At 39.4% G+C, this 27,126-nt stretch overlaps 1 protein-coding gene across 14 annotated transcripts in view; it reads right to left on the bottom strand.

The window, feature by feature from the left end:
• The window catches only part of CDC42BPB (CDC42 binding protein kinase beta), a 90,840-nt gene that overhangs the window by 49,519 nt on the left and 14,195 nt on the right, over positions 1 to 27,126 (bottom strand). For all 14 annotated transcript variants that reach the window (XM_063159901.1, XM_063159900.1, XM_063159904.1 and 11 more), the window contains exons 2-3: positions 12,954 to 13,045; positions 575 to 658 (exon numbers count right to left, since the gene is read on the bottom strand). In XM_063159901.1, the coding sequence (XP_063015971.1) occupies positions 575 to 658; positions 12,954 to 13,045 (176 nt within the window). The remainder of the gene's footprint in view (positions 1 to 574; positions 659 to 12,953; positions 13,046 to 27,126) is intronic.

Here is a 27,126-nt window from a genome sequence, read left to right as displayed (position 1 = left end):
ACCCATTTGCATTTACATTTACAGAATTTGTTGTGACAGTGTACACCTCCTTTCGCCAAAACACCCCTTCTTAAACAGATTTACCTTCTTAACACATTTTGTTTTACAATCTGAATCTGATCCCAAAATATTTAGTTATAGTTTTACTAGCTATATAAATCCTGTTACATACTGTAGGATGCAAAGCTCCTTAATGGATGTTTCTGAATGAAGAGAAGAAAGATCTTTTTCATAATATTTTTGTATACAGCTGTGAATGTCATAGTAGCACCAATCTCAGCTTTCATGTAGTCTTTAACTTGCCTTTACTATAAACAAAAATCTGGCCAATAAATTCAGGGTAAGAACTAGGGCAGACTGTCTGGTAAATGAATACACAGTAATGCTGAGAACAACAGATGCCTGGAAGGGACTGTCAGACTTGATTGCATTAAAACAGCTTAAGGGAAAAAAAAGAGAAAAGAATGAAGCTCCTATGCTCATGAAATAATTCTTCCTAATCTGGAAGAGTTTCAATGTAATCTTCCTAATGTAATTTTACAAATTCTCTATGTTAAAAAACAGTATTACTTACCTCTGCCCTTTTAAGCATTTCCCATTTATTTAGGATTTTCATTGCATAAATGCGCTCTGTACACTTCATTTTAACAACTGCAACCTGAAAAATTAAGATATCTTTAACAGGAACATGGTCAGAAAAATACAATATTTAAAGAGATCAATACTCACACAAAAGCATGGTCAGAGAAATACAGTTTTCAAACAGTTTAATTTCACAAATCCATAAAATAAGTTACTAAGGAGTATTCAGTGATCAACTGCCACATTGATGAACTGCAGTCTGAGTCTTGGCTCCTTCTGTATTCCCCCAACATTACTACTATGTGCTTGATGCACCCTGTGTGGTCAAGAGCTCATGATGAAGTACATGGGGGATGATACAGGAGGAGCATGAAGCTTTTCATATGAAGATGTGCAGTAAAGCTGCATTGTTTCCCAAGAACAAGTGGGGCTTGTAGTCATGCCTGCAGCCAGTGGGGCTACATTTGAAAGGGCAGCCTGAGAAAACAAGAAAGGCTGCTGTCAATAGAAATACACTACATTTGACTAATTTGTTTTCACATTTCAGGTCTCAGAAACTTGAAAGATATTTGCAAATTAGCATGCTTTTGTGTACCTTATGCAGATATTTTAAAAGAAAAAAATATTCATTTATTTATTCACCATTTTGCTTACAGCATTTTACTATGCATGCTGTGTATTAGACTTGCTTACACTGATCTATTATGAACAGTAGCTCTGCACACAGCTGTAAATGGAAGAAACAAACAAGAATACAAAAACTTCAAGGCTTAGGAATGCAAAGACTTTATTTTGACCAAGAAAATGTACTGTCATTGACCAAAGTCAATGTATTCTCAAAAACCAAAACTAATTCTTCTTGTGGTAACGCCATAATTTCCACAAAGTTCTTCCAGTTGGCAAATAGAAAAACAGGCATCATGACTAACACAGCAACATTTTCACAGGACTATACATGGACTGCTTGAATATTTCTACTGCTATTTCTACTGCTCCTCAGCTCATCTCTGTTTCAGAAGCAGAAAACCAACCAGCTTTCATTGCTTCCAACAGAGCTCTGAATAGCTGTGTGAAAAGGAATGACATCACCTCGCCTCTTCTGTTGTTTAAAAACTCTTATCTAGAAAGGATTCAGCTACAGCAGCTTTAAGAAGCTGCTGACTATAAAAAAAGGTTGGAATAATGCATCAAGCAAGAGCAACATCATAAAAAGTCTTAAGTCTTGAGGAGGGAAGAGGGAAATGTAGTATCACCCTGCACCTTACCAGTAAAGCAGTTCCAAATGAGGGGCAGGGAAACTACTGCTTCTCCACTAACACAAGAACAGGAAATTCACATTCACACAGACACCTCAGCCTGCAGGTACATAGCTCAGCCCTTCACCCCTCAGAAAGTGAAGCTCCACTCAGCAGGTCACAATAGTGGGTGACAGCACCTTGTACACACCTGCACAGCTATGTAACAGACACAAAGCTCTAAAAAAAGGTACCCACTGCAGGAAAGACATGGGAATCTGGCCCTGGACACAGCTGGAAAAGGCACAGCACTAAGAAGCAGCTTCTCTAAGTGAATAGAATATCCAGAGCTACATTACAATCCCAGTGTCTCCTGGCCTACACCTCCCACTGCTCCTGCTGTGGGGGAAGAATGAGCAAGACAAGAAAGTCTCAAACCAAACATACAAGGTTCCTTGGCAAGTATGAAACTGCTCAACTGACCTTCTGTAATGGCCTTAAATGTAAACAGCCTTTCTCCACTTTTCATCACACTTAAAAGTCATTGTAAAAACCTCTCTCCATACACTTAATTGGGTCATTACCCCGATCCAGCTGAAGGCACACTGTAAGTTAAACAGAGCATTAAAAGCTTTGAGAAGCTGCAAGATGCTGACATTATCCACTACACTTTTTAAACTGTTCCAGAGAGAACACGGTGACTCAGGAAATGGCCACACCTCCAGTGCAGGGCCAGGGACAGAGCAGCACCAAGGTGACCTGCTGCAGAGGAGAGGTTACCTGCTGCAGAGGAATGAACCAACGCCTGCAGCAGATGCAATTTGCACGCGCAGCTCTGTGAGCCCCGGTGTAGCAACACTCAAGTTTCGTAACAGCACAACACCAGAAGTGCTCAGCCATTTGAGTACAAACACAGTGCACAAATCAGAACCCAGATAGGCATCCACTGCACTTCATCTGAGGCCATCACTGTCCAAAGGCATTGCAGGACATCACAAGTTTGGAACATGCTCAAGTGCTGAGGAGTGATGGAAGCCTGGCATCACAGAGGGCAGGCACAGCTGAGGAGCTGTGCAAATGTTAGAACAAAGTGGCAAATGAAACAGGCCTGGAAAAAGAAGAAAGGAAAAGAAGAAAGGATGCCAAATCTGTAGGACTTATTTAGCAATTCCCCAGTCACTAACTATATTAGTGCTATTTATTTTCAACTGAAAAGACTGCTTTAAAAAGACCAATTTAAACTTTCTGGAGGAAGATAATTGTCTTCTGTGGAAGAGAAAGTATAGTTCATAAAAAGAAAGCTGACTCATATTTTCACATTAAATGGTTATCAAGTTATGGCACCAGTAAACACACTGCTGCTTTAATTGTAAGGGTGACAGTGGGACAGCTTCGCATGTCAGCAGAAAAATTCATTGAATCACACAGCAAATTAGGTAATTCCCCATGAATTTTATCTCTGGAAAGAAATCTTAGGACTGCTGAAGATATCTCAAAGAACTGACAGAATTTTTGCCTGATTAGACCTGACTCCTCAACCAATTCAAATAATTAGGATTTTTTTAAAAGAAAACAAACAGAAAAGCATAACCCAAACTTCATTGATATTCGAACTGAAACAGAGAAGCACAAATAAAATAATGCCCTGATAAACTCAGTGCTATTATAAGGAAGAATACTGTTACAATATTGAAAAAGATCCCTTCTTCCATAAAATACCTCAGTGTTTCCTTGAGTTACCTTTCTTTTACTTTCCTCATCAGGTGGCAGCATTTCTAAGTTTACTTTTGTCATATAATGCTTTGTCTCCTTCTGAGATGTTGCAGTGGAGGGTTTTTTCTTACTTCTATATTAATTCTTCCTTCTCTGGCATACCTCAAATTCAGTTACAATAACCACACTGACCACTTTGTGAGATCAAACAGAGGCCTCTTATACTGTAGTTGTGCAAAGCATGCAAGATGTCTGGTTTTAAATATGATGGTTTTTATCCTACATTCCGATCCACATCTACTAACATAAGGAAAAACCATTCAGCTGGTGTTCAGAGGTATTCCAAAGGACATAGATTTGTACACTGCTATAAATGCCTCCTTTAAGAACAAAAGCATTGTTTCTATCTTCAGAGTTTAAAAGTTTAGTGACTGAACAAGTGCTCATGTTATGCACAGATGAGGATTTAATGTTGGTTTTCACTCTCCATTTCTAAGCCTAATAGAATTTACACTGTATTAGTAGTTAAAAAAAGAAGTATGCTAAGAATAAAGAAAAGAAAAAATGTGCAAGCAGAGGTATGATAAAACAGCTTCTCAAGAAGATTTAATAACCTAAAATATTCCAGGCCTGGAAGAGGTAACAGCTATGACAGACACAGGAAACCATGAATGTCACGGAGAACATGAACAGAGAACAGTAATTTACCACTTCTCATAACACAAACATATAAAGCATCAAATTAAAAAAAAAAAAAAAAAAGATAAGAAGATTAAGGAAGTATTATTGTCACAAAAAAAGTTCTGGAAGTCAGCCACAAGCTGCTGTGGCCATCTAAGTATTCAGTAAGTATTTAAACACAGACATACTTAATAACTGAGTAACACACACTGCAGTGTGGGCCTCAGGGACTACTGACCCCCGAGTTAGAGGGGTGGGCTGGGGACTCCCTGAACCCTCAGCCACTGGAAACTCTGAGGATCCAGCTTTGCTCTGTTCTTGGATTTTTTTCTACACCTCTCTACCTGGCCAAAGGGGTGGGACATGGGCTAACCAACCACCTTTAATGCCTGTGTCAAACTAAGGAAATTAAAACTTATTCCCAATTTGCATGTCATAATGCCAGACTACAGTACAGAATCGGGGGGGCCAAATGCTCAACAATCACAAAGTAGTCTGGTAGATATTTAAGTGATTCTCTTTTACTAAGTCTTTAAAATGTGACAAGAAAAAATGGCAGGTGCAAGGGTCCCCCCAGCACTGCAAGCCCCCTTCCAGTGTGTATGGATTGATCACCATCTGATTTGATTAGCATCACCATGACTTGTCATGCTCAAGACTGAGGCAACAGGAAAACTGCAATAAAGCTCAGGTATGTTTCCTCAAGGATTTCAGAAAGCCTAATGAATCCTAGTGCCTTCACTTCAACCCAAGTTTTGACATATTTATGTAAAAAAAAAAGTAAGACAAGTGAGGGTAAAGCATAACTGAGATCCATCTATGGTAACTACAACTCACAACACCCCATCAGATTTGTTTTGCTTCTGCCATCCATTTCTTTGCCATATTTTGTGTCTCAAAGCTCTGTTTAACTTGCTGTGCAATAAAATAAAATAAAGAACTAATATAGCTAAAGTAGCTTTCTAGACTTCAGCAAGAGTTAGTATTTTGCTTCTTGAATTGTTTTATAGGGGTATTTTGCTATGTTTTGATCTTTAAAACCCACTCAATACTGACATTTAGGGCTGCACTGTGCAAAGCCATCCCAGGCCAAGTTCCACCTTTCCCAGTGTTCCAATGAAATCTGCAGGGTGCAAATCTGAGCCAAATCATCCTCTACAGACAAGACAGAACTTCCCAGCACTGTACTGTGCCCTCTGAGTGACACGATCATCATTAGTAAGCAGCATCAAGTTACAAATTTTATTTTATGTAAATGGTAAGTATGGTGCAATAAAGTGCAGAAATCATTTAAATATAAGACTGGCTTCCAGAAAACAATTAAGACAACTAACAAATCCTTCTTGAAAATCATGCTGGCATTAATTTCAAAGCAAAGACAAAAAAAACCTCACTAGGACACTAGTCATGCTCATGGCACCTTAAACTTTCAGGTAAAATTTCTCTTTAAGGACTGGACTTACAGGAATAAGGTGAAACTGGACTGCAAAATGTTCTCAGCTGAAGAGGAACACAGACTTATAGGTGATAATACTTGTGCAAACAGCTCATAATGGCAGGTAGTTAAGAAAAAAGGCAAACTGAATCTGGAATTCACAGGCAGACACACACCACTGGGGATGGGTAAACATTACTGCCTTGCAATACAAACTCACTGGAAACTCCACACACAGCCACACCTCAGAAAAATAAACTTCATCTGGAGCAGGTGTTTAAGAGGACAGTTGAGGTGATCAAGAAACTAAAGAGCCTCCCATGCTAGTGTGGGAATAGAAAAAGCCTTACTTGCTGAAAAAAAGAAAAAATAAAGTGTACATTATTGTTATTATTCAAGGCCAGGGTGGATGGGGTTCAGATCAACCTGGTCTAGTGAAAGGTGCCCCTGGCCCATGGCAGAGGGGCTGGAACAAGATGATCTTTAAAGCCCCTTCCAACCAAAACCATTCTATGATTCTATCTAAAAATAAAATTGGAAGGAATGGCATCAATAAAAGTGGATGATAAAAAATCTCCTTAGTCTAACAGACAATAAAATTACATGGATAAAACAGTGTAAAATGCCATGAATTAACCTTTGATGGGAACTTGGAAAGGCTTTAGACATTTGATGAGAGATTTTAGTCAAGCCTTTCAACTGGGAGAAGAGACAAAATGTCATTTCAGATGTAAACAATTTACCCATAATGTCTTATTACCAGATTTATAATTGAATATTACATTCATTTCCTTTGGCTAAAGCTTGTTCATGCCACATTTACTCTACTATTTCTGTCTCATGCTATTGATACCCTGCACACCAGCTACTGCAAAAACACTGCAGCAACTACTTTATCCTCCTGACACTTTCAGATAGGAAAAAGTCTTTGATATATAGCTCATTAGTTGACAGTTTTAATACTGCATCTTTGAGGAAAAACTGGTCTGGGCTGCTCCATCAGGTTTTTTTAATGTCTATTTTACATATAAATTTAAAAACCAGAGTGTCTTTTGATAGAGTTCATATGCCATGGTGCAGATTTCCAAAGCAAAATCAGATTTTTTTTTTGAGCATGCAGTGTATATCTTCATGTTGTGCAAATAAGAAATTCCTTACAAGTCCCAGCCAAAAAGACTGCAGAAGAAGAATAAAGGCCCCAAATAGCACCTAAGCTGTTCCTCAGGGCCAGGGGGTTTGCAGAGACAAATGTCTGCTCCCACAGCAGCACCACAATGAACTGTGTGTGTCTCTGGCTCCTTGCAACCTGCCTGTCTCCATAGTTACTTGGGGCTGCCACACAAACACACACCGAGCTGGGAAGGACTGAGATAGCAACCAGCTCTTTTGAAGCGTTTTCAAAACAAAGCAGCTTCTTTCTTCATCCATTTCCATAGCAGAAAATAGCTTGCTTTGATTTAATTTTCTTTTTTCAAAAAGAGCATATTAAAGAAAAGCAGAGCTAATTAAATACTTCTTTTGCATCGTATTCTGAAGGCTTTGACTCTTTGAATAGTTGAATGAAAAGTGTCATATGTGGTGTGCAATAATTTGGAATTCTGTTAATCTACAGTGTAGGAAGGTACGGTCCCTGCTGGGCATCTAACAGCAACCACCAAAGCTCTGAATAGGTGACACAGCCTTAATTGCAGTCCACAGGCTCCCTGTGCCCCAGGTTAATTTCTAGAAGTACATCAAAACACTGAACTCAGCACCCTACAGCTGTGATTACAAGGTGGAGAGGGCACAAAGAGCTCTGCCTCTCACTGCAGAGCAGACTGACCACGGGAATGTCGGTTTTACATATTCCCTTCTGACTCTCACTGCAACCTCAGCCAGTATCTCTCTCATTAGAAACCACATCAGTGATCACAACTGTGGTACACAGGGGATCAGCCCTATTCTCTCTCAGCCATTATTTTCTTCTGGAAACACATTTTTCTGTCTGTTGATCCCAGCTGAGACTGTGACTAAGCATCCCGAGTGGAGGTGACGTATTATTACCAAACACTACACAGATCAAGTCTGTGCACAACAGCACTTACATGAGAAGGTATTTCTAATCCATCCAGAACAGTAATACTTAGGTGGGGCACATTAAGAGTTTTAGTTATTTTTGTGCTAAGCAAGACCAAGCAGTTCCACCCTTCTGCTGGAAACACAGTAAGTATTGCTCATTCAAGAAATCCTTGCTAACAAACAAGGGAAGGAAGACAATTGTTTCAGTCCCACACTGCCAAATTTCCAGGAGGTGTCAGCCACGTTATACAATCCAAGTTCTCAAACAAGGTGCATTTTGACTCTTTCTTCCTTCAACAACTGCTCTTTGACTGGAGTGTGTTATCTACAGCAGTGTGCCTAAATGGTCATTTACACAAAATGAGGACATGTGACATTAAAGACATACAAGAACATTTCTGAGGGCAGATGAACCTTGCAAAGAAGCACATGCAAGTGTTTAGAGCCACAGTCCCCATGTACAGTGTCCTCTTCCTATCCCTCTCAGCTTGCTGTAAGCACAATTGCTCCCAGTTCATTTGGCATGTGCAGCCAAACACCAAGCACACAGAGAGCACTTCTCAGGCTGGCCTGAGGTTCCCAGTGAGCACAATCCCACCAAGGCCAGGTCCTCAGGACATCCTTTCATTTCAACTAACGGTCCCTGGTGTTTCTAGATGAAAGGAACAGTCAGGCACAGGCAAACTTCAAACCACAGCTCGACTGCTTTTTGGTTTCTTTGTTGTTTTGGTGTGGTTTTCTAAAGGTTGAAAATCTGAAAGAGTTTTGCATTCTATGCTGATATTCCTTAAATCTCCTAAAGACTGTATTTTCACTTCTGTGTAGTTTGCAAAAGTGATTTTCACTCTTGTGTAGTTTGTGTATTTTCTGTGTAGTTTGCAAAATACTTCATGCTACACAAAATACTCTTTCTTGTCTACAAACACAGCCTTCTGCAGTCATTTTATTAATAGAAACCAGAATTTAGATAACAGAAAACCATTTTACTACTGAATTTATTTCAGGGGGCTTTTCACTTATTATTAGTTTTGCTCCCTGTGAAGGTTGTCCCTATGTACAAGAGGTACCTGCCTGTATGACCCAGAAAATGAAAAACTAAAAGTAACACTGGGGCACTCATGAAAATGCTCCACACCCAGCTGGGTATGGGTATATACCCATGCAAATACAGCCTAGAGATGAGGAAGAACCATGAGCACTTTATCCTCCTTCTAGCATTTCAAATTATAAACTATTCTGTCATACACTCAAAAAACACATAAAACATGTTACAAAAAACTTAGAAGTCAGTTATAACTAACTAATTAACTATTTCTTCCTAACTATGAAACTTCTGAAAAAATAAGTGACATTTTCAAGCCAGTGACTTCCTGAGTCAGAGCCCTACATGCTGCTGTAAGGAATATTCAGACATTCAGTTCTCCCTGATTGCAAAGTGGCTGGCTTCCTTTATGTGAAAGGAGAAGTCCAGGTGGCTACAGAGGAAATTTCTAGGCTCTAAGCTAGGCTGTTTCTCCCCTAGCACAATAATAACAATTTAAGAAACATTTTTCTCTTGCTTTCTCAGACATGCCATGCTACAAGAACTTTCATTAAGGTGGTTTTGCGTTGAGTTTTGTTCTCATACTGCTGGAGAAAGTGTGAAGAACCAAGCTGAGTTCTGCAAGGAGAAAGAAAGAAAAAGGTACTGACACGCTAGTACAGATGTGTTCTGGTGATTATATCAACCTGCCTTAGATACTGATTTTACAGTTGTGTTCACAGGGAGAAAAGCTCCCATGTGCTCTCAATCTTCTTTTTGGTCAAATACCACGTTTCCTTCCTTGGCTTGCATCTTTTCTGGCAAAAACTGACCACTGATCCTGACTAATAACTAATATCATGCTTTTATTTTGTTGGAACTGTATTTCTTCAAAGCTACTGATTTATGCAAAAGTTTTTTAGGAAGAATAAAGCCCCTGGCACTCTCCAAAAAAATCCAAAGAAGCTAAACTGAGAAGAATGGAATGTAATTTTCATCCTTTTTGATGTCTACCTTGTTTAGCTGTTCAGTATTTAAATTAAACTACTTCATTCTGACAGGAATCTGTTTAGTTTAATTCTGAATAATTTCTTTATATATTTAAACAAATATTTTATAGGTATTCTTAAAATGTATTTTTAGCACATAAAGTCCATCAAGTAATTTCAAACATAGTTCCCATGAAAGTATTATGGAAAAATTACTCACAACTCCTCCATTCAGCTTTCTCAAGTGTTGTTTTATACAAGTCAGATGCCACCAGTTCCTTTCAAGAAACTACATTTCATTTTCTTATTATGGAATGTCAACCTTTACATAATTACTATTTTATAATGCCTCTAAAATCTGGCAGTTATAGCAGTGTGGTATATACAAGGGTCAAAGGATTCTTTCATAAGCAAAAAGCACAAAATATTCTGTGACAAGAGGGATTAAAGTATAATGAACTTAAAATCAATGATTCCTGTATAATTTAAATTGATCAAAAGTTTCAAGCTGCTGCAACTATAAATTAAAACTTTTCTAGATAAGAGATGAACAAGATGTGATAGTGCCAGGTAACTGATAGCACTGACTCTGTGAGCACTCAGCTCCAACAGAAGGATGAAATTAAGATACCTTCTCATTTCACTTCTGTGAAATTTCATTTCCACTGGGGGGGATGGGATGTGTGGATTGCTTTTGTAAAGTTCCATACTTTTCCAAATGTAAGAGTATGAAACACATTGTTGATTCTGGCACTCCAAACACTATTAACACAAGTTTCCACTCAGCATTTGTATCTTCCATGCACCTTAAGACTTTGATCCAAAGCTAAGAAAGGTCATCTCAGCAAATATAAACTCAAGTCTCTTGAAATGCATATAAATACTTCATCTGCTGTTGTACTGAGATTTCCAGCTGGTCAATTCTTTAAGTAGAGAAGAGCATCTTTTGAAAAAGAACAGAACAAGCACTACGGAGAACAAGCCCTCCTTGAATATTGTACTGTGGGAAGGCATTCCCAACACTGACTCCATCTGCAAGTCACTATAAAGGGTTCCCATTCTTGATAGCCAAAGCAATCACAAGTCTAGTTCTGAAAAGATCCAGAAACCTTTTCTAATCCTGCCAAAAGACAAACTGCCAAAATGCTAATCTAAAATTCTTTAGATATCAGTGGTCACAGCCACTACAAGAAGTCATTTGGCACAGCAAGAGCAGAACAACATCAAAGCATCCTGTGCTGAGCCTTCCCATCTATACTGTATGCAGCTCAGGAATTTTGTTTCTGACTGTATCTACCCTGATTTCCTGCACCAAACATGCTTTGAAGCTCTTAGGAAAGTCAAACCCAGTGATTGATTCTTATGCATTCCTTGGATCCAAAAGGCCATTTGGTGCACACCTGGAATGGAGGTTCTGGTTAGTTTCCTCCAGAAGAAACCCAGCTCATGGAGAGTAAAATTCTCATGCAGTAGGTGGGGGCATTCAAAACTGTGCCACGGCTTTGAACCAAAACCCCAACAGAGAGACAGACAGGTACCCACTACTGTCCTGATTCTTTAGGCCTTTTATCTACTTATAAACCTCCCTCCTTAGACTTCTTTTCTGGACTAAGTTTGTAGCTCTCCGTCCTCCCTTAGACTAACCAATATTTTTCCTATTATTGCTTTTTCCTGACAAACTTTTTACAGTAACCTTTTTTTCCTCTAAAATTAGTGTTCAAGTAATACTAAAGTGAATCACTCAAATGAACTAAGTGATTTTCATGCAGTATTTCCATTACTTTCAGATAACACTTCCTTTTTTGTAACAAATATTGCACTCATCAAGTTCAGCATCCACTAGAAAGTGAACTTTTGTCTTACAGGGCAAGACATTATTGCTAATCTGGACATTTTATTAAAATGCTCCACTGCCTTCAGCAGCTGTGTTCATGATGATTACATGTAAACCACATGTTACTGCATCATTAAATGAAGAGATATTCTTGAAACGTTAATTTCTGTCTTAGGTGTCCACTTTTCTCAAAAGCAGTTTCTGAAGTAGCTTAAAATTATGTGGATATAAAGTCATTACTACACCCACTACCAAGTGCATATTCACACAGAAACCTTGTTGTTTTCTGAACTCAGGTCAAGCAGGATCCTGGTGTTTCTCTAGCTGAGTTTCTGGTTGCCCTCTGCTACCCTGTCCCACATTCAAACCCTATATGAAAGAGTTTGAGGTGTCCAGAGCACACCAGGCTTGGAAGGAATGCCTGGCACGGCAGAATCCTGCTCTCTGTGGAGACAACAGGACATGGGGATCAGGAAGCTTGTGCTTAGCCACTGGCAGCAGAAGGTGCAGCTGAGTGCTCATGGGCTGAAATCAGCCACTAATGGCAGTCTCTGCATTTCACTTTTGTGTGGCACTACTTCAAAAAGGTTTCCTGAAAGAAATAGAAGGGATTTTTACTTCTAGAAATTCTCTAGTTAATCACCTTTTTTGCTGACAGCTATGACTTTAGTTACCAGTTCTTAAATGCTGAAAAGGTTGTCTTTGAGGTCCTCCCAAAGCCGTGGGTATCCTATGCCTGCTGTCTGTGAAGGCTTTTGCCAGTGGCAAGCCCTACCAGGCTTCTGTGATTGATGAGACTTTCATCAAATATATTAAGAAGTTAAGCTTCAGTCCAGGGTCCTGGGACTGGCGAGCCCTCAAAACACAAGGCGTTCCTATCATCCCAGCATGATTCAACTTGCTGTCCAAAAAACAGATCCAGCAGCCTTTGATCTTCAAAGATGACAGGGAACAGCCTTTGAGGCAGCCAAATGTGTCTTTCTGCATTACTAGATTGCTACAGAGACAGGCAGATGGGTGGAGCAGCCTCCACGCTCCTACCATAGCAGCAGCCCAGCTCTGTGTTAAATTAGAGCAGCAGTGAGCACTACATATGGCAAGTGGAGAAGGGATCCCAAATTCAGCTGTGCAGCTGCTAGGTGGGACCATCCTGCTCATTCAGTCATCCAAGAGACACTTGCTTGGCTATAGTGAAGTCAGAAAGCCAGTCACAGAAATGGCACACCTGGACACTGAATAACCTGCTTCAAAGGGACCTTGCATTAGGTACCCAGCTATATCCCACATTTGGGAGTATTTTAGCACATCTGTGTGAATCTTTTGTCCTAATGTCAACTGTAACAAGAAATCAGATGCACAAACGATGAAAGTTTTATTATTACAACTGAAAGTTAAAATCTCTTACCTCTCCAAATGCACCTCTTCCGATCACTTTTATAATTTCAAAGTCATCTCGATGGAGTTGCATTTCTTTTACCAACTTTGTAAATGGTTTTGCTGTTTAACAAAAAAGAAAAAAGAAAAGTCAATTACAAAGAGAAACATCGCAAGCCGACTCATAAACTGGAGGTCAAAAACACCAGTTTTTGACCTCCAGTTTATGAGAGCAATAGCAGTTTTTAAACACCCAGAGCAATAGCAGTTTTTAAATTTTTATTAAAACTACAGAGGGGGAAAAAAAGCTAATTACACTATTTAATTAACAATTTAAATTTTTTTAGAAGTTCAATTGCATGAATGCTTCTGCCTTGCTGCTAGTAAGAATATAGAGCAAAGTGGTCTTTCAGAAGGATTTCCCTCCCTTTCTTTAGGGTTTTGTGAATCAGTGAAGGACCACGTGAAAGGGAGAGCTCATTCATTACTGCTAAACCCTATGGACAATCTGTCCTACCCTGCAGGCACTAGATTAATTCTCTTCTAAGTGGAGTGCAGCTTTACTTTTTATTTCAGCTAGTACCATCTAAGGCTTTAACAACCCAATCTCAAGAGATAGCTGTCTCCACTCAACAGCAGCAAAACCATTTCCCACAAGATCTGTGGCTAATTTAAGGTTTTTACTTTGAACTGTCTTTTCTGCTAAGCAACATTCACCAGATCTCAATTAGACAAGTAGTGAAGGGCTGCAGTCTAAAAAGATGTCCAGTGATTAACTAACTTACACTTATTTTGTTCTGGTGGTCCCACATTTCTCAAAATATTTGGTGGATAAATTCCACTATACCTGTAGATCCATCAGTTTTCTCCTCTCCAGATCCCATTCAGAATACTTCATTTATTTCATTATTGATCTGGTCTTCAGAGTAGTGACATGCTGTGGATCACTGTTTAGGTAGAATGTTGTAACAATTCACTACTCTGAAGACCAGATCAATAATGAAAACCAGTGGTGTAAGTGCAAGCAAACTGCACAAGGATGAGTTTGCACAAGCACAGCAGCAGTTCACTCTTCAAACTAAGCACACAAAGCTTGCTGCTCTCCACCTCATCACAAACACTGTTAGACTAAAAAGACCAAAGTTTTCCAATACGTGTATTTTTTCCTATCTGCAACTGAATAAAACATCACAGAACTACTACTTGTAATTCAGCCCAGACTCCTGTTTTTCCTCACCTTACCTTATGATTAAGCTAATAAGTTATAAGCCAAACAGAATTCCTGCAAGAGGGGTCACTACCTTAACGGTGTACTTCAAATGCTAACACAAAGAAATCAAACCTTACAGCCACACAGAGGTACAGGAGTCTGAACTGGAAACTGAAAATTTCATTATGAAGTCTAACCAAGAATGCCTGAAAACCTCTCAGCAAAAAACCATTAACTGCTAAAATAATGAAGAAACAGCTGTGCTGAAGAACAGTCATGCTGCTGCTTTGTATTTAGGAGGGTGTTACTGAAAAGGCTTCCTCCAGAAGTAATACCCCTTTCACTGAGAGTTTCTTTCATATAAAAGTATGAAATTTAAAGAATGAGACACTGCTAGATTTTCTGCTACTCCCTATTTCAGCTGGGCAGAAATGCCAATCACACTTTCCTCACCACAAGGTCACTGAGGCTATGACCTGAAACCCAAAATAATTTCCACTGAAGCTCCCCAGCACCACCACCTCAAACCAGTTAGAGATCTGTACCAGTCAGTCAGACACCTGTACAAGCACAGCACACAGCTGTCAGCACTGGCATTATCAACTGTTTTGCAAGGTTCTCCCACCTCCTTCCTATCAAATGAGCACAGATGGAGGAAACACAACTGCAGACAAGAAACAAACATGCAAGTTCCCCTATTAAGGGTTTGCTACTACAGAATGCTGGTCATTGAACTAACTTTGCAGAATGACAGCTTCTGTTACTAAAATTCAAGGGGAAATGAAATCTAGTATTTATTTCTGGAGGACACTAGCCCAATAATAATTTTTGCTTTAAATAAATAGCAGATTTTAGCAATAGTTCTACTAAGTAAACAGAATATCAAAACTAGAGAATCACAGAATGGTTTGGGTTGAAAGGGACCTTTAAGATCATCTAGTTCCAAATCCCTCTGCCATGGGCAAGCACCTTCCACAAGATCAGGTTGTTCAGAGTCCCATCCAACCTGGCCTTGAACACTTCCAGGGATGGAGCATCCACAACTTCTCTGGGCAATAAAATAATTGCTTTAAGTATTAAAAGCTCCGCTGCTGTAAATTGATCACAAGCAACTTTCAAAGCCAGGAGACACAAACCTAGTAAGTTCAAGCTGTCCTTACACTCAAAAAAACCCCCCAACCCTTATATCTTACATTTCTGCTGACTGGTGACAAAATATTTTATTATTTCATGTACAAATTTCTTGGAAATTTGGAAGTGCACTCACTTGGAAGTGCATCAAACTTCACACCACTAAAACTGGAATTCAGTTTAGAAATGTGTAAAGTTGTTTAAGAGCAAGTTAGTTGGATTCGCTTTGTATTTTAATATTAATAAATATGTATTGAGCAGAGCATATACTTAAGTTTCAGTAAACAGAAGAAATAGGGAAGGGCATTATTGCCATCTTTCTAGAAATTGTATTCTTGAAGAAGGAAGGATGAGCAGCCCATATTTTCTTGACCAACATTTTTGATAAAATGAGTCCTACAAGAGTCCTAGGTTGGTCCTCCTTTTTTCAACTCAACTGGTCAACTAAAGCACTGGTTAATAAAATCACTGGTTTAATATATGTAAATTAAAAGAAATATTCACTCCTAGAAGGAAGCTACTGTTTTTACAAACCATTAGTGCACTTAACTAATGTTTGCTTTTAGTATTTAGTAGGTGCTGGTGTTCAGAAATACTGCAGCTTCAGTGGTCTCTGTCTTAGAAAGCACTAAACACGAACATTTGAATGTACAGAAAAATTTTAAACTTGGCAGGACTTCCCCTGAACTGGAAAAATTCTGAGTCTTTGTCAAGAATCTAAGATTCCTTAAAAGTAAATTTAACTTGAAACTAAAACTGGGTGTCAAGAGAATCAAATTATCACAGAGACTACAACAGCAGTTACAGAACAGATCAGAGCTCAGGAGGCAACAGACCAGTAATTTATTTAAACTGATATATCCTTTATTGGCATTTGAAGTAGAACCCTGTTTACACTAGGATGTGAACTGCTGCATTTAAGTACTGGATTCCACAATTTCTATCTCTTAGTAAGTTAAATAAAAGAAATATTTCCAGTTTGCATTCCTGCAGTTGTTAAAGCAGGCTGCTGTTCCTCAACTGTAAATATGCTGATCAGTAGCATGCACAGAACTGGCAAAACTGAGTGAGGAGAAACTTGCACCAAAAAGCATCAGAGGCAGACTGTGCTTGCCAGAACAATGCCAAGTGATTTTTCACTACCTAACTGGTAAAGAGAGATACAGCTTCTCCCTTTACAGACCACTATTTGATAAACAGGGAACTCAAACCAAACTTATCTCCATATACTGGAATGAATAATTACTTTTGATCCTAATACTGAAGGCAGAACTTATGATCTGGAGTTGATTTAATCCTTAATGAAAATATTTCATCCTGGCAAACAGAAGCATTAGCTGTACTGGGGGTTTTGTTGGCAGTGATTACTGAATTTTGTTATATATACACACTGTTGTCAGGGTAACATTAGCTGCAAGTAATTGCAAGAGTTTGTTTATTCATGACTGTGAGGATGTAATAAGAATTTGGGATAGAAATTCCATGAGCAGTATCTTTGTATGCACCATTGCCTTTTCTCTCAAGCTGATTCTGCATTATTGTACTTGATGTTGTTTGGAAGAAGGGTGTTTTCTGTAACGCCAGGCAAGGAAAAAAACCAAACCCAAACAACCAATTTTCAGAAGCCAAGTAATGTATGCTCTGAAGAAAATAATACAAAACAGTAACAGTTGATGTTTTGATTCATAATGAGAAGTGAAATGCCAGCATTTATTTCCTCATTGAAAACCAGGGTACATGTGAAAGACATAATTCTCCACACACCAATTCTATTCTGATCATATTCTCCTCTTCAACTGATAGATGGATGTTTTGTTTGCACAAAAAGAAAATATAAATGTTAATAAGTTGAAAACATAATTTAAATGTTTTACTCACAGGTAAATAGGTTTGTGATATAGGTTTGAGAGCTGGTGCATCTACAATGCAGTCAGAGTGTATTATGCCACCTAATAGAAAATACTTGGAGGCAGTTGCAGAATGACTGAAAGCTGCAGGAAATGCCAGCAGAGATGATCTGACACAGCAGACTGGGCTCTCTGCACTGCTAACCCAGGAATGGGTGCATGCTGGCCTCATATGTCACATTTCCTCTCATTTCTGAAAGCAGGTCAGGGAAGGATGCCAGTGTTGTCAACATCACCCTCAAAAAATAACAGGTCAACTCTTCCCACCTGCAATGTGGTTAAAAATGAGAAGTGTCAAGGTATGTTTTGAATTTCTGCTTTCTGTTCATACTCTGGATCACTGGATTTATGTCAATAATTTACCATCTGGAATCACAAAAACTAACACCCTTACACTGCAATGGGCAAAAGACAACCCAATGGATTATGATCCCTGCTGCTTCAGTGGTGGAGTTACCCCAGGATTATTATTTGAGGACTCATCCAAATTTTGTTGGCCAGTACAAATTTCCAGAAATTCACAAAAATCACTTAGCTGAAGCTGCCAAAAGTTCAAGAACACCTGATGTTTTGTATCACTGGCAGCTCCAAGTTTTAAACAAATGTGACCATGGAAAGAAAATAACAGGGACTCACAATTCATGTTGAAAGGGACTAGCTGGTCTCTAATCCAATCTCCTGCCCAAATCACAGTCAAGACTGATTTCAGACCAGGTTACTCATGGTTCTTCCTGGTCAGGTTTCAAAAACTTCCAAGGATGGAGACTCCATGGGCTCTGTGGACAACCTATTTATATAACAGACTGCCTACACCAGACAGTTTCACAGTTGACGTTGTAAGTGATTTGGGGTTTAAGTCGTTATATGACATGGTAACAACATTCAGGTGGATCTACCCTGAAGGTATGTCCAAACTGTCTGGTCAGACACAAGTTCATCTGCCACCATGCTCCCTTTATCTCCTCGTTCCCTCTACAAAACATTGTGGTAGGAAACTATGTGAATTGCAAAATATTAATGTCAGGGAAAAACAAAATGACGCAGATAACTGTCAGTGGAGCCACACTCCTACCAGGCAGATCCAGTATTTTAAGATGTTTTCTTTGGAGGAAGAACATAAAAGAGCAGCAAATTTCACCATTTCCCTCAGCCATCCCTCAACTTACATTCTAGAAATCAAGTAACTTGTGTGCCCTTTGTGCACCCTTTTCAAAGAAACAGCACTCCTATGATATTGCTACTAAAACAGCAGGCTGGCAGGTTTAACAAGTCAGTGCTTGTATACATGTCTTGGGAGATACCCACACCCAGATAGCCTCAACCTGCTTACTAAGGTGATAAATACCTGTTACAACCCACACTTGAGTTTTAAAGAAGTACAATCCTCTTGTATCAGATTGTGAAATTTCCCCTGCATTTTAGAAATGCAAATTTTTTTTATTCTTCCATTCTATGCTGACTCCAGTTTTAATTTTTCCAAATATAGATCCTTGCTTCTCTTTTCCTGTGCTGACCTGTTTCCTCTTACTGTCTACCTCTGTGAATGCTTTTTTTCAGTCTGGTTTCCTAAGGAAATAAGGTATGAGTGATCACACTGTTGGGCATTCTGAAGCCATTCCTCTCTCCCAGTACCTTTTGATCCCAATAAAGTCCCTTCATACCCCCTTTACCAAATTTCTCTGAAGTTGTCCAAAGACACAAAGTTTCTACAAGTTTTATTTTAAAAATGGCAGCGAATAGGAGACACCCATGGTATCACTTCTGCCAAGGGAAAGGCAGCAGCAGGAATAAAGCAGTCACCTGCTCAGCTGGCAGCCAGCACACACCCAGGTGCAAGGCAGACATTCCTCACTGGCCACAGCCATGCAGGGACAGTGGGACAATGCTGCACAGAAGAGGGAATAAAGGAAGTGTGCAGCAGAAAAGAGAAGCTCATACTGTGGGAAGGGCAGGTGGTTATTCCACTGAGCCCAGTGAAGTTGATAAATACAAATTTACAGGAAGACAAATTTCACCAAAGTTCTGCTGTTTACATGTCAAGGTGACACATTCTGTGTTCTCTGACACATTTGCTGCTGGGCCTTTGGCTTCTGCCATGCCCTCCCTCCTGTTTTTACAAAGTACATACACACATTTCAGTTACTCTGCCTCTTGCCCAATGTTCCAATCCTTCATCACCCATCAACATCCACTGGACCAATGCAGTGCAAGACTCTTGGTTATCACAATGACACAAACTCCACTGGCTTTAAAACCAGAGAAGCACAACCTGGATACCTCTTACAGGGCCTGCAGACCTTGCAGAACAGCCTGTTGCTACAACACTGCTCCATACACTGTCAAAATCCTCTTCATTCCCTCAACAAGGCCAGCCAGTCTTACAGTGGCTGGCACTGTTCTCTTATAACAGTATCACTGGCATTTACTAAAATTTACTGAAATGCCAGTAGAAACACATACATGAACACAATAGCAAGAATGTCTGAGTATTTCTGGTTTTTCAAGACAGAAGACGGAAACCAATTATAAAGTTAAATGTCAAACTGTTAGCCTTTATTTGGTATATAAATGCTTAAAAAGCCTTCAAGCTTTCTGAAGAACTGTTGCACAGAGGTATCCATTTGCAGCCAGTTATGGATTTTGATTCATTTTATGAAAGTTTTTTGACAAATATAAAAGAGCATCTGAGCACCTTCAATCAGATACTGCTGACACTAACAGAACTATGAATTTGGTAACATTTGGATTCAATAATTACATGCAAAACCCCTCAAAAGTTTAAAAGGATAAAAACATTCATTTTAGGCATAAACCGAGTGTTTGTAGCTTCTGCATCTTGCTCCATAACCAGCTTTATGTTACAGAAGAACTGATTCTGGCATTTGGCATTTGTACACTACTCTGTGATAACTGCATGAAAAAATTATCACCAAGCTAAAGGCTAATGGCATTGGGAAATGCTTTCAAGAAAAATATCAAGTAGTAGTTCTGATGTTGATCCTATTAGTGTTGCTAAATTTGCCAGCAGAAGAGCATGGCATTTACCTCGAAACATCATCTGTGTTCACTGTTACTCTTTTTGTGTGGCAAGCCCCAAAAGCAAGTGCCACACAAGGACTCAATCAGCAGCAATATGCCAGCTCAGTGATGAATGTTACCACAAACACTTAATAGCTGGCTATCTGCCTGCCCAGCCCATTCACTGCTTTCTGTGCTTACAATGAAAGGATGATACTCAAGGTTTGTACAGACAGGCACTGAGGAACACACAGATGGTTTCCAGTAGTCCAAGTGACAAAACAATTTAACTCCTGCCAAGGCCACTGTGTGTCTTTGACAACTAAACAGAAACAGAGTTCTAGCAGGTGAGAGGAAGTAAGGGTTGGCTCACACATCCAAAGAAACACACCAAATGACTATCTGCTGTGCTCACATATATGCAAGACCTTTCTTTGCCAAAGGAAAAATAATAGGTAAAATAAAAACCACATGCCAATCAGACCATGGTGTGTGCTAGTACTACAAGGGATGCAAGTACAAGGAGAGGATGCTTGCATCAATATCAGAGGTGAAGCTCACTGCTCAATTTCTCATTTTGTTCATGGTACTGTCACAGAATGATCTGAATTTAGGGAATTACTCCTTGGTCTCTAGAACAAATTCAAGCAGGGCTTGTCTTATTTTTTTATGAAGTTGATCTTGAAAGATGAAACTGTTGGTACTAAGGCTGAAGAAGAATATGATTGTAAGCAGCAATGACTTTGTGAAAGCCAAAAGTGAATTACTGTGCACACAAACCCGGTGAAGCTTCACAAAATGTAATATTTCAGGATACCACTGTCAGGACATACACTGTTTTAAGCAGGAAGAAAGACTAGACAAGAAGAACTGCACCTTTATAAGTACTCATAAAGGCATTTCAGCAAACACCCAGCAATTTGAGAATAAATTCTAGCCTGACTCTCATGGGAGAATGAAGAAAGCCTTTAGAGAAACAGTGCTCCTGACTGCACTTGGTAGTCCAGTTTTTCATACTCTTTCCAACTTGTCACATTTGTTTGGGAGAGGAAAAGCCATGCTTCTCTAACCTTATCCTAAGGTTTTCCCTAAGATTCCCAGCTCTTTCATCAGACTACATACCAGCCACGGGTTCTCTGGTGGTCCATCAGCCTCTTCAGCCTTAGAACCATCACAGACTAAAATACTGAGCAGAAGTCCAACAATATCTGCAAGCTGGCATTTTCTGCAGAGACCAAAACAAATGGATCTTGCTTCTACTCAAATTTTGCAAGGTTTTCAAAGATGGTACTTTCCTTCCTCTTAAGTCTTGTTAAAAATCTGCAAAGAAAAGATTACTTTTCCACAATAAAGGAACTTTTCTGCTTTTATGAGTGTCGATATCCAATGCCTTCATAAGGTTCATCTTCAGTCCTTTTATCTTCCTCAAGATGATAGTACCCAGCATGGAAGACATATGTACATCAAGCCACATACAGATTTTCCTTGGGACTGTCTGACATCCCAGACATTTGAGACAACTGAATAAGGAGTTACATGATGACTTCAATCCATTCTACTCCTGAAGGAGCTCCTCCTCGCTCCTTCTCACCATGCTCCAGCCCGTTGTTTGGATCCATCAGCCTTCATGTGCTGTCAGACAAGGAACTTTTCCAGGCAAAAGCTAGTTTGTTTATCACATTCCACCCCCTCCCAGCACACCGTTCACCCAATGGGACTCCCACAGAGCTGTGACCTGGAGCCCCAGCCCAGGGCAGGGAGCAGGGTGAGGCTGCAGAAGGGCACAATGGCTTTCAGAGCTGAGCTGAATGTGGTGTGGTGCACAGCAACCATGGAGGTGGCTGTACCACAGCCTGCACCACATTAGGACAGGCTCCTCAAAATACATGGTAAACTTTGTAAGAAATACCACAGAATGCAGTAGCTGTTTAATTTAACTTTATTTGTGCCTCAGTTTTTCTGTAGTTCAGGGCCAGATTTTGCAGGTGTTGGAGAGGCCATTTAAGCCACAGCAAATGGCAATCAGATAGTGAAGCACATCAGTAATGGAAAAGTTGTTTCAGGGGGTTTACATGAATCACTACTTCCAAACAGTAAAATTTCAATGATTCCATTTCTTTTTATTCCATAACAACACTGTAAATATTGCTAAAATCCACTTATTTTACTGCATGATGAACAATCTCAACAGCATAGTTAGAAATTTTTTTTGTAGAATTGCCTGAGAATTACAACTGCTCAGGAAAAAAATGTATTTTTCAGATGGTTTCAAAGAAGAGATTAAGAAAATCTCAAATTTGAGCTCATCCAAACTTCAATAACATAGGATGAAACTACATTGCATCAGACCCAGCACCTCTTGCACATCCTAAGAAATAAAACAATTCCAATCTGATGACCACATTGTGCTGATATAAGCATACATACACTTACATTAATTAAGCCACCACTTACATCATCAATGTATGAGGAGAGTTCTGACTGCATGCTTTATTGAGAAGTAAAACTTAACAGGAAAGCAGTATAGCTGTTTTACCAATCACTTAGTGTAAATGCATGGGGTTTTTTTCTCCAGATATACACAAAATTTTCCTCTCAAGTTACTGTAAACACAATATGTGCATTATGTAATAAAACAATTTACACTTTACACTGGTGTTGTATTTACCACATGCCACCTCCTTTATTTATAGAGCTTAGAGGTTTCCAGTAAATTCTTCTTGCCAAATGCACTTACAGTAACAGGAGTGAAATTCACCTTATCATGCATCCCTTTTCTCTGCTTATAAATTTAGAGTAAAGCATAAAGCAGTTCAATGACACAAGCAGTTCAACTTAGTGGATCGCTGCGACCAGAGCAGCAGTTCCATGGATCTGCTCTCTCCCATCAGCTCCAACAAACCCAGCTGGCCTCAGCTCACTGACCTGATTCTGCTCACTAAACCAGCAGGAACCCAAGCTACCAGGACACATAACACATCTATCACCCTGTGGTTAAGGAAATTGAATCATCAAGGGTCGGGAGAGGCTGCTGTGCCAGCAGAAGCACGGAGGGTGACGGAGTGGAGCGTTTCTTGTGAAGCTGCTGTCCTCAGGGCCCGGGCTGTGATGAGCTGCCCACACCATGTCCAGCTGTGGCAGAGCTGCACTGCCCTGCTGCTCACAGAGAGCCCCACGGAAAGCTGGATAAGGAAGCACAGCCAAATGACAATTACCTCTTGCCTGACACTTCAGTTCCCAACCAGATCAACACCATCAACTAGGAAATGCAAGGCTAAGGAGATGGGACAATTAGGTGAGCTTACAGCGCTACAGAACTGCACCTGACTTTGTTTTACCCTGAGCTGTTTTTCAATTTTAAGAGTTCAGGTAGCAACAGCTACTTTAAGAACAGGTGTGGCACATCTTTCTCTTCACTTCCTTCTAAATGGCAGCGGGCAGGAGGACATTTTCTCAGACATTACTCACCCTGTTTCAAAACTCGCCTGGAGCTTGAGATCTAATTAAAAGGTCACTGAAAGTCAGATCTTTGCAGTAGGAAAAGGCCACAAAGACATGCGACAAGCAATTACTGTAACCAGGCACAAGAATCTCTGGAGTAGCTCAAGCTACTCAGAAGCACAGAGGAGAAGAACTGTCTTTAAATCTGCAGAGAACACTAACAAGTCCCATGCTAGGATTTGCTACATATTATACTGGACAGCTCAGAGTGGCTTCTTTATTATTATAAATACTCTCGGGATTTATAACTCTTGTTCACTTCCCCCTCTAGACCAGGAATGTATAGCCAAAGCTATTCTGTCCTGCACTACTTATTCCAATTCCACCAGCTGGCAACAAGCAAGAAGGCCACTTACAGCAGCACTATTTTCACAGCAGCACTGTTATATTTGCACTGACTTCAAGTGCCAAAGGTCACTACCCACAAAACTCAGGGCAAGCAGGGCATCAGGAGCATGGCCAGGTGCCTGCAGCTGTGAAAAATCACTGGGGTTTGGGGTACTCAGAAGGTAAGCACATCTCCAGAGGGCACATCAGGATGTTTCTTGACAAATTACTTGCTCAGGATGGAAAGAAAGTCGAAAGGAAAGAGAAACACATCTGTCAGCCTTCCAATGCGTGATAAAAACATCACAGATAAGGTAACATGCTTCTAATTTCACTGTGCAACTTTTCCTTAATGTCTGACACTGCCTCAGCATATTTTAAAATTTGTCTATATATATTCCCAGGCTTTCCACATAACACAGTTAAAATTTTAAATGGATAAGAAAAGTCTAAATTTTAACTAAGCGTGGGGAGGATCTGGAAAGTTGAAAAAGTCCTACCCCTGGCCTTAGAAGGAGCTTTCAAAAAATGGGAGTCAAACTGTATGGTAACAGATCATTAGCAATACAGATTTTAACAGTTTATGGCTTAAAAAAAATAAATTTAATTACCAATTAAATAAACCAAGAAGCCTGCAGAATTCTGTTTTAGAATACTGCCCATTTTCCAGCTATCAGTTATTAGCTTGCTAGCATCAGCTAATTATTCTGAAGTTTCAAACTGCCCAGGACCATTACATCTGCTATTAAATAAATTTTTAAAAAATTCATTTAAAACAGGGTTTGGTTTTTTAACACACAGTGAATATCCATGAAACAAAACATTCTGGATAAATGATAATCTAGAATTTTAGACATAGGACAGTTTATACAGGTTCAAATTTTTAAACTCTTCTTCAAATCAAAAAGTCATTGTTAGGGGAAGCAAATCTTGGAACAGTTAAGAGTGAATTTTTAAAATTTAACTGAATTAGAACATGACTAAAGAGCTTTAACATCACATGTGTATGCAAAGCATAAGGAACAAGAAACTAAAAATAGAACCCCAAGCCTCTTCCTAGAGACATTTCCAACTCTCCAAGCATTATAAATTCAGCTTTCTCTAGTACAGGCAGGATGAAGTTCTTCCTTCTTCTCTCCCCCTCATTCTGTATTTTTATCATGCTTTCCTATCCAAATTTTTGGTAATTTATGTACAGTAAACTGAATAAGCTCTTTCCCCTTAGCTCAGTATTTTGTGTATCAAAGAACAGTTTTGGTTTTGTTTAGTATTTATAGCCCATCTTTTCTTAACATCTTCACCATGGTATCTTTCAGAAATTCTTAAATCCAGCCTTCTGGATCATGATTCTAGGAAAGCTCTCAACAGACTGCAGGCCCACATGACTTGCTGTTTAATGGACATGCTTCTAGGCATTCCCAAACCTCTTGCAGGCTCCTGGAATCTTATATCCTCAATTCCACTCCAGATCATACCTCCTGTTACTGCACACATGATCAGCAGCAGGCCAAGATCCCTGGGTTCTAGCTGCTTCCCTGTTTCTTATATATTCCTAAAGCTGGTAGGGAACAAAAACCTGTTTAATCACTGCACTCACAATTGCAAATACCACATCTCACCTCTATGTCTTGTTCCTCAGCTTTTCAAGATAGGCATTTCAAGTGAGGAACATCCCAGAAAGTTTTTATATCAGGTGCAGTATCTTAAAACATTCTGCTTTTAAGCTTGTTGTTTTAAACATAAGTTTTCACTTTTGTACATGCCTCCTTAAGGTGTAACATTATCCACATGCCATTTATGTTTAATAAACACTACATCCATGATCCTTCGGCTTTAAGATTTATTTCCACACATTTGAGCAGAGAATTCCTTTTTTTTCTTCCTCATTTACAGTCCACCTAGGCAGGTGTGTTGATTTCAAAACAGAAAATCAAGTACTAAGACATTCAGAACAAGCTGGTAGTAGGCTGGCAATCTCAAATCTTCATCTATACCTCAGGCTCCATTCTGTTGGCTTCCAACCTTTTTCTTTCCTCATGCTTAGAAATAACAACCAAACATTTGGAAGCTCCTATGCAACACCAGGGTGAGCACCTGCATGCCAGTAGAGATGAAGCTGGAAAACCCTACTGGTGTAGATGTGCTTTTACAAGTTCCCATTTCCAGAGCAGGAACCAGTAAAGATGCATTAACTTCTTTCCAGAAATCTTCCAACGTAGCCCTCAGCCTCTGAGGAGACCACAAGCAGAAGAAGTGACCGCAAACAGAAAACCAAGGAATTTTAGTCAATCTACAAAATGGTTTAATCTACTTCAATGCAACTGCAAACTACTACAGACGTTGAGCCAATATTTACACAGATAAAAGCCAAATGGTTGCCCTTCTACTTTCTTACACATCATTTTAGTTATACCCCATTCCTTTTTCTTTTTCCTTATAGAATTTAATATTTTCCTTTACTAATTTGTCTCCAGTGTCATCTAAGTAAACCTTGGGTACTTTACCCATTTCATTATTGTTTTAGCTCTTCAGTAATATTTTCCACTTGCAGCAACTCACTTTAAAAGCACATTCAGTCCCAAACCACAATCTTATAAAGACTGTCAAACTCTTCATCGTTGACACTGTAGTTCAGACAAGGTAGGTTCATTTTTGATGAGTATTGTGGAGCTGAGGCTGTGTAATCCTTTTCTTCCACAAGCTTCTTTGGAATTCTCTCATGTAAAAGTCTGGGAGAGCTGTCTATTTTTTTTTTTTTTTTTCTTTACATAAGATACTCAATATATATGTCACTTAGGGCTTTTTTTTTTCAGTCTCATGAAAAATGTTCTCAGTAATACATTATTCCATCTTTGGACTGCCACTGTGAATCAAGCAAGGACATGACATCTATCAGAAATCTCTTGGTAGTTTCATGGCTTTAACATACAGCTCCACTCTGGTTCTGAAGAGCAGGTACACACAGTGCAGGTCTATGGCAATGGACTGCAGGACACAAATACCCTACAGCACTGGGGGGAAAGATGACTGCTTATAAAAGTTGCATTTTTGTTCATCAAATTGTCTGGACAGGAGTTAAAAACCTTGAAGACTATACTTGTAGCAACTGT

Source organism: Melospiza melodia, chromosome 6, assembly GCF_035770615.1.
Source record: "Melospiza melodia melodia isolate bMelMel2 chromosome 6, bMelMel2.pri, whole genome shotgun sequence".
NCBI lineage: Eukaryota > Metazoa > Chordata > Aves > Passeriformes > Passerellidae > Melospiza > Melospiza melodia.
The sequence above is the reverse complement of the archived record's forward strand: the minus strand, read 5'-3'. Positions and strand labels throughout refer to the sequence as shown.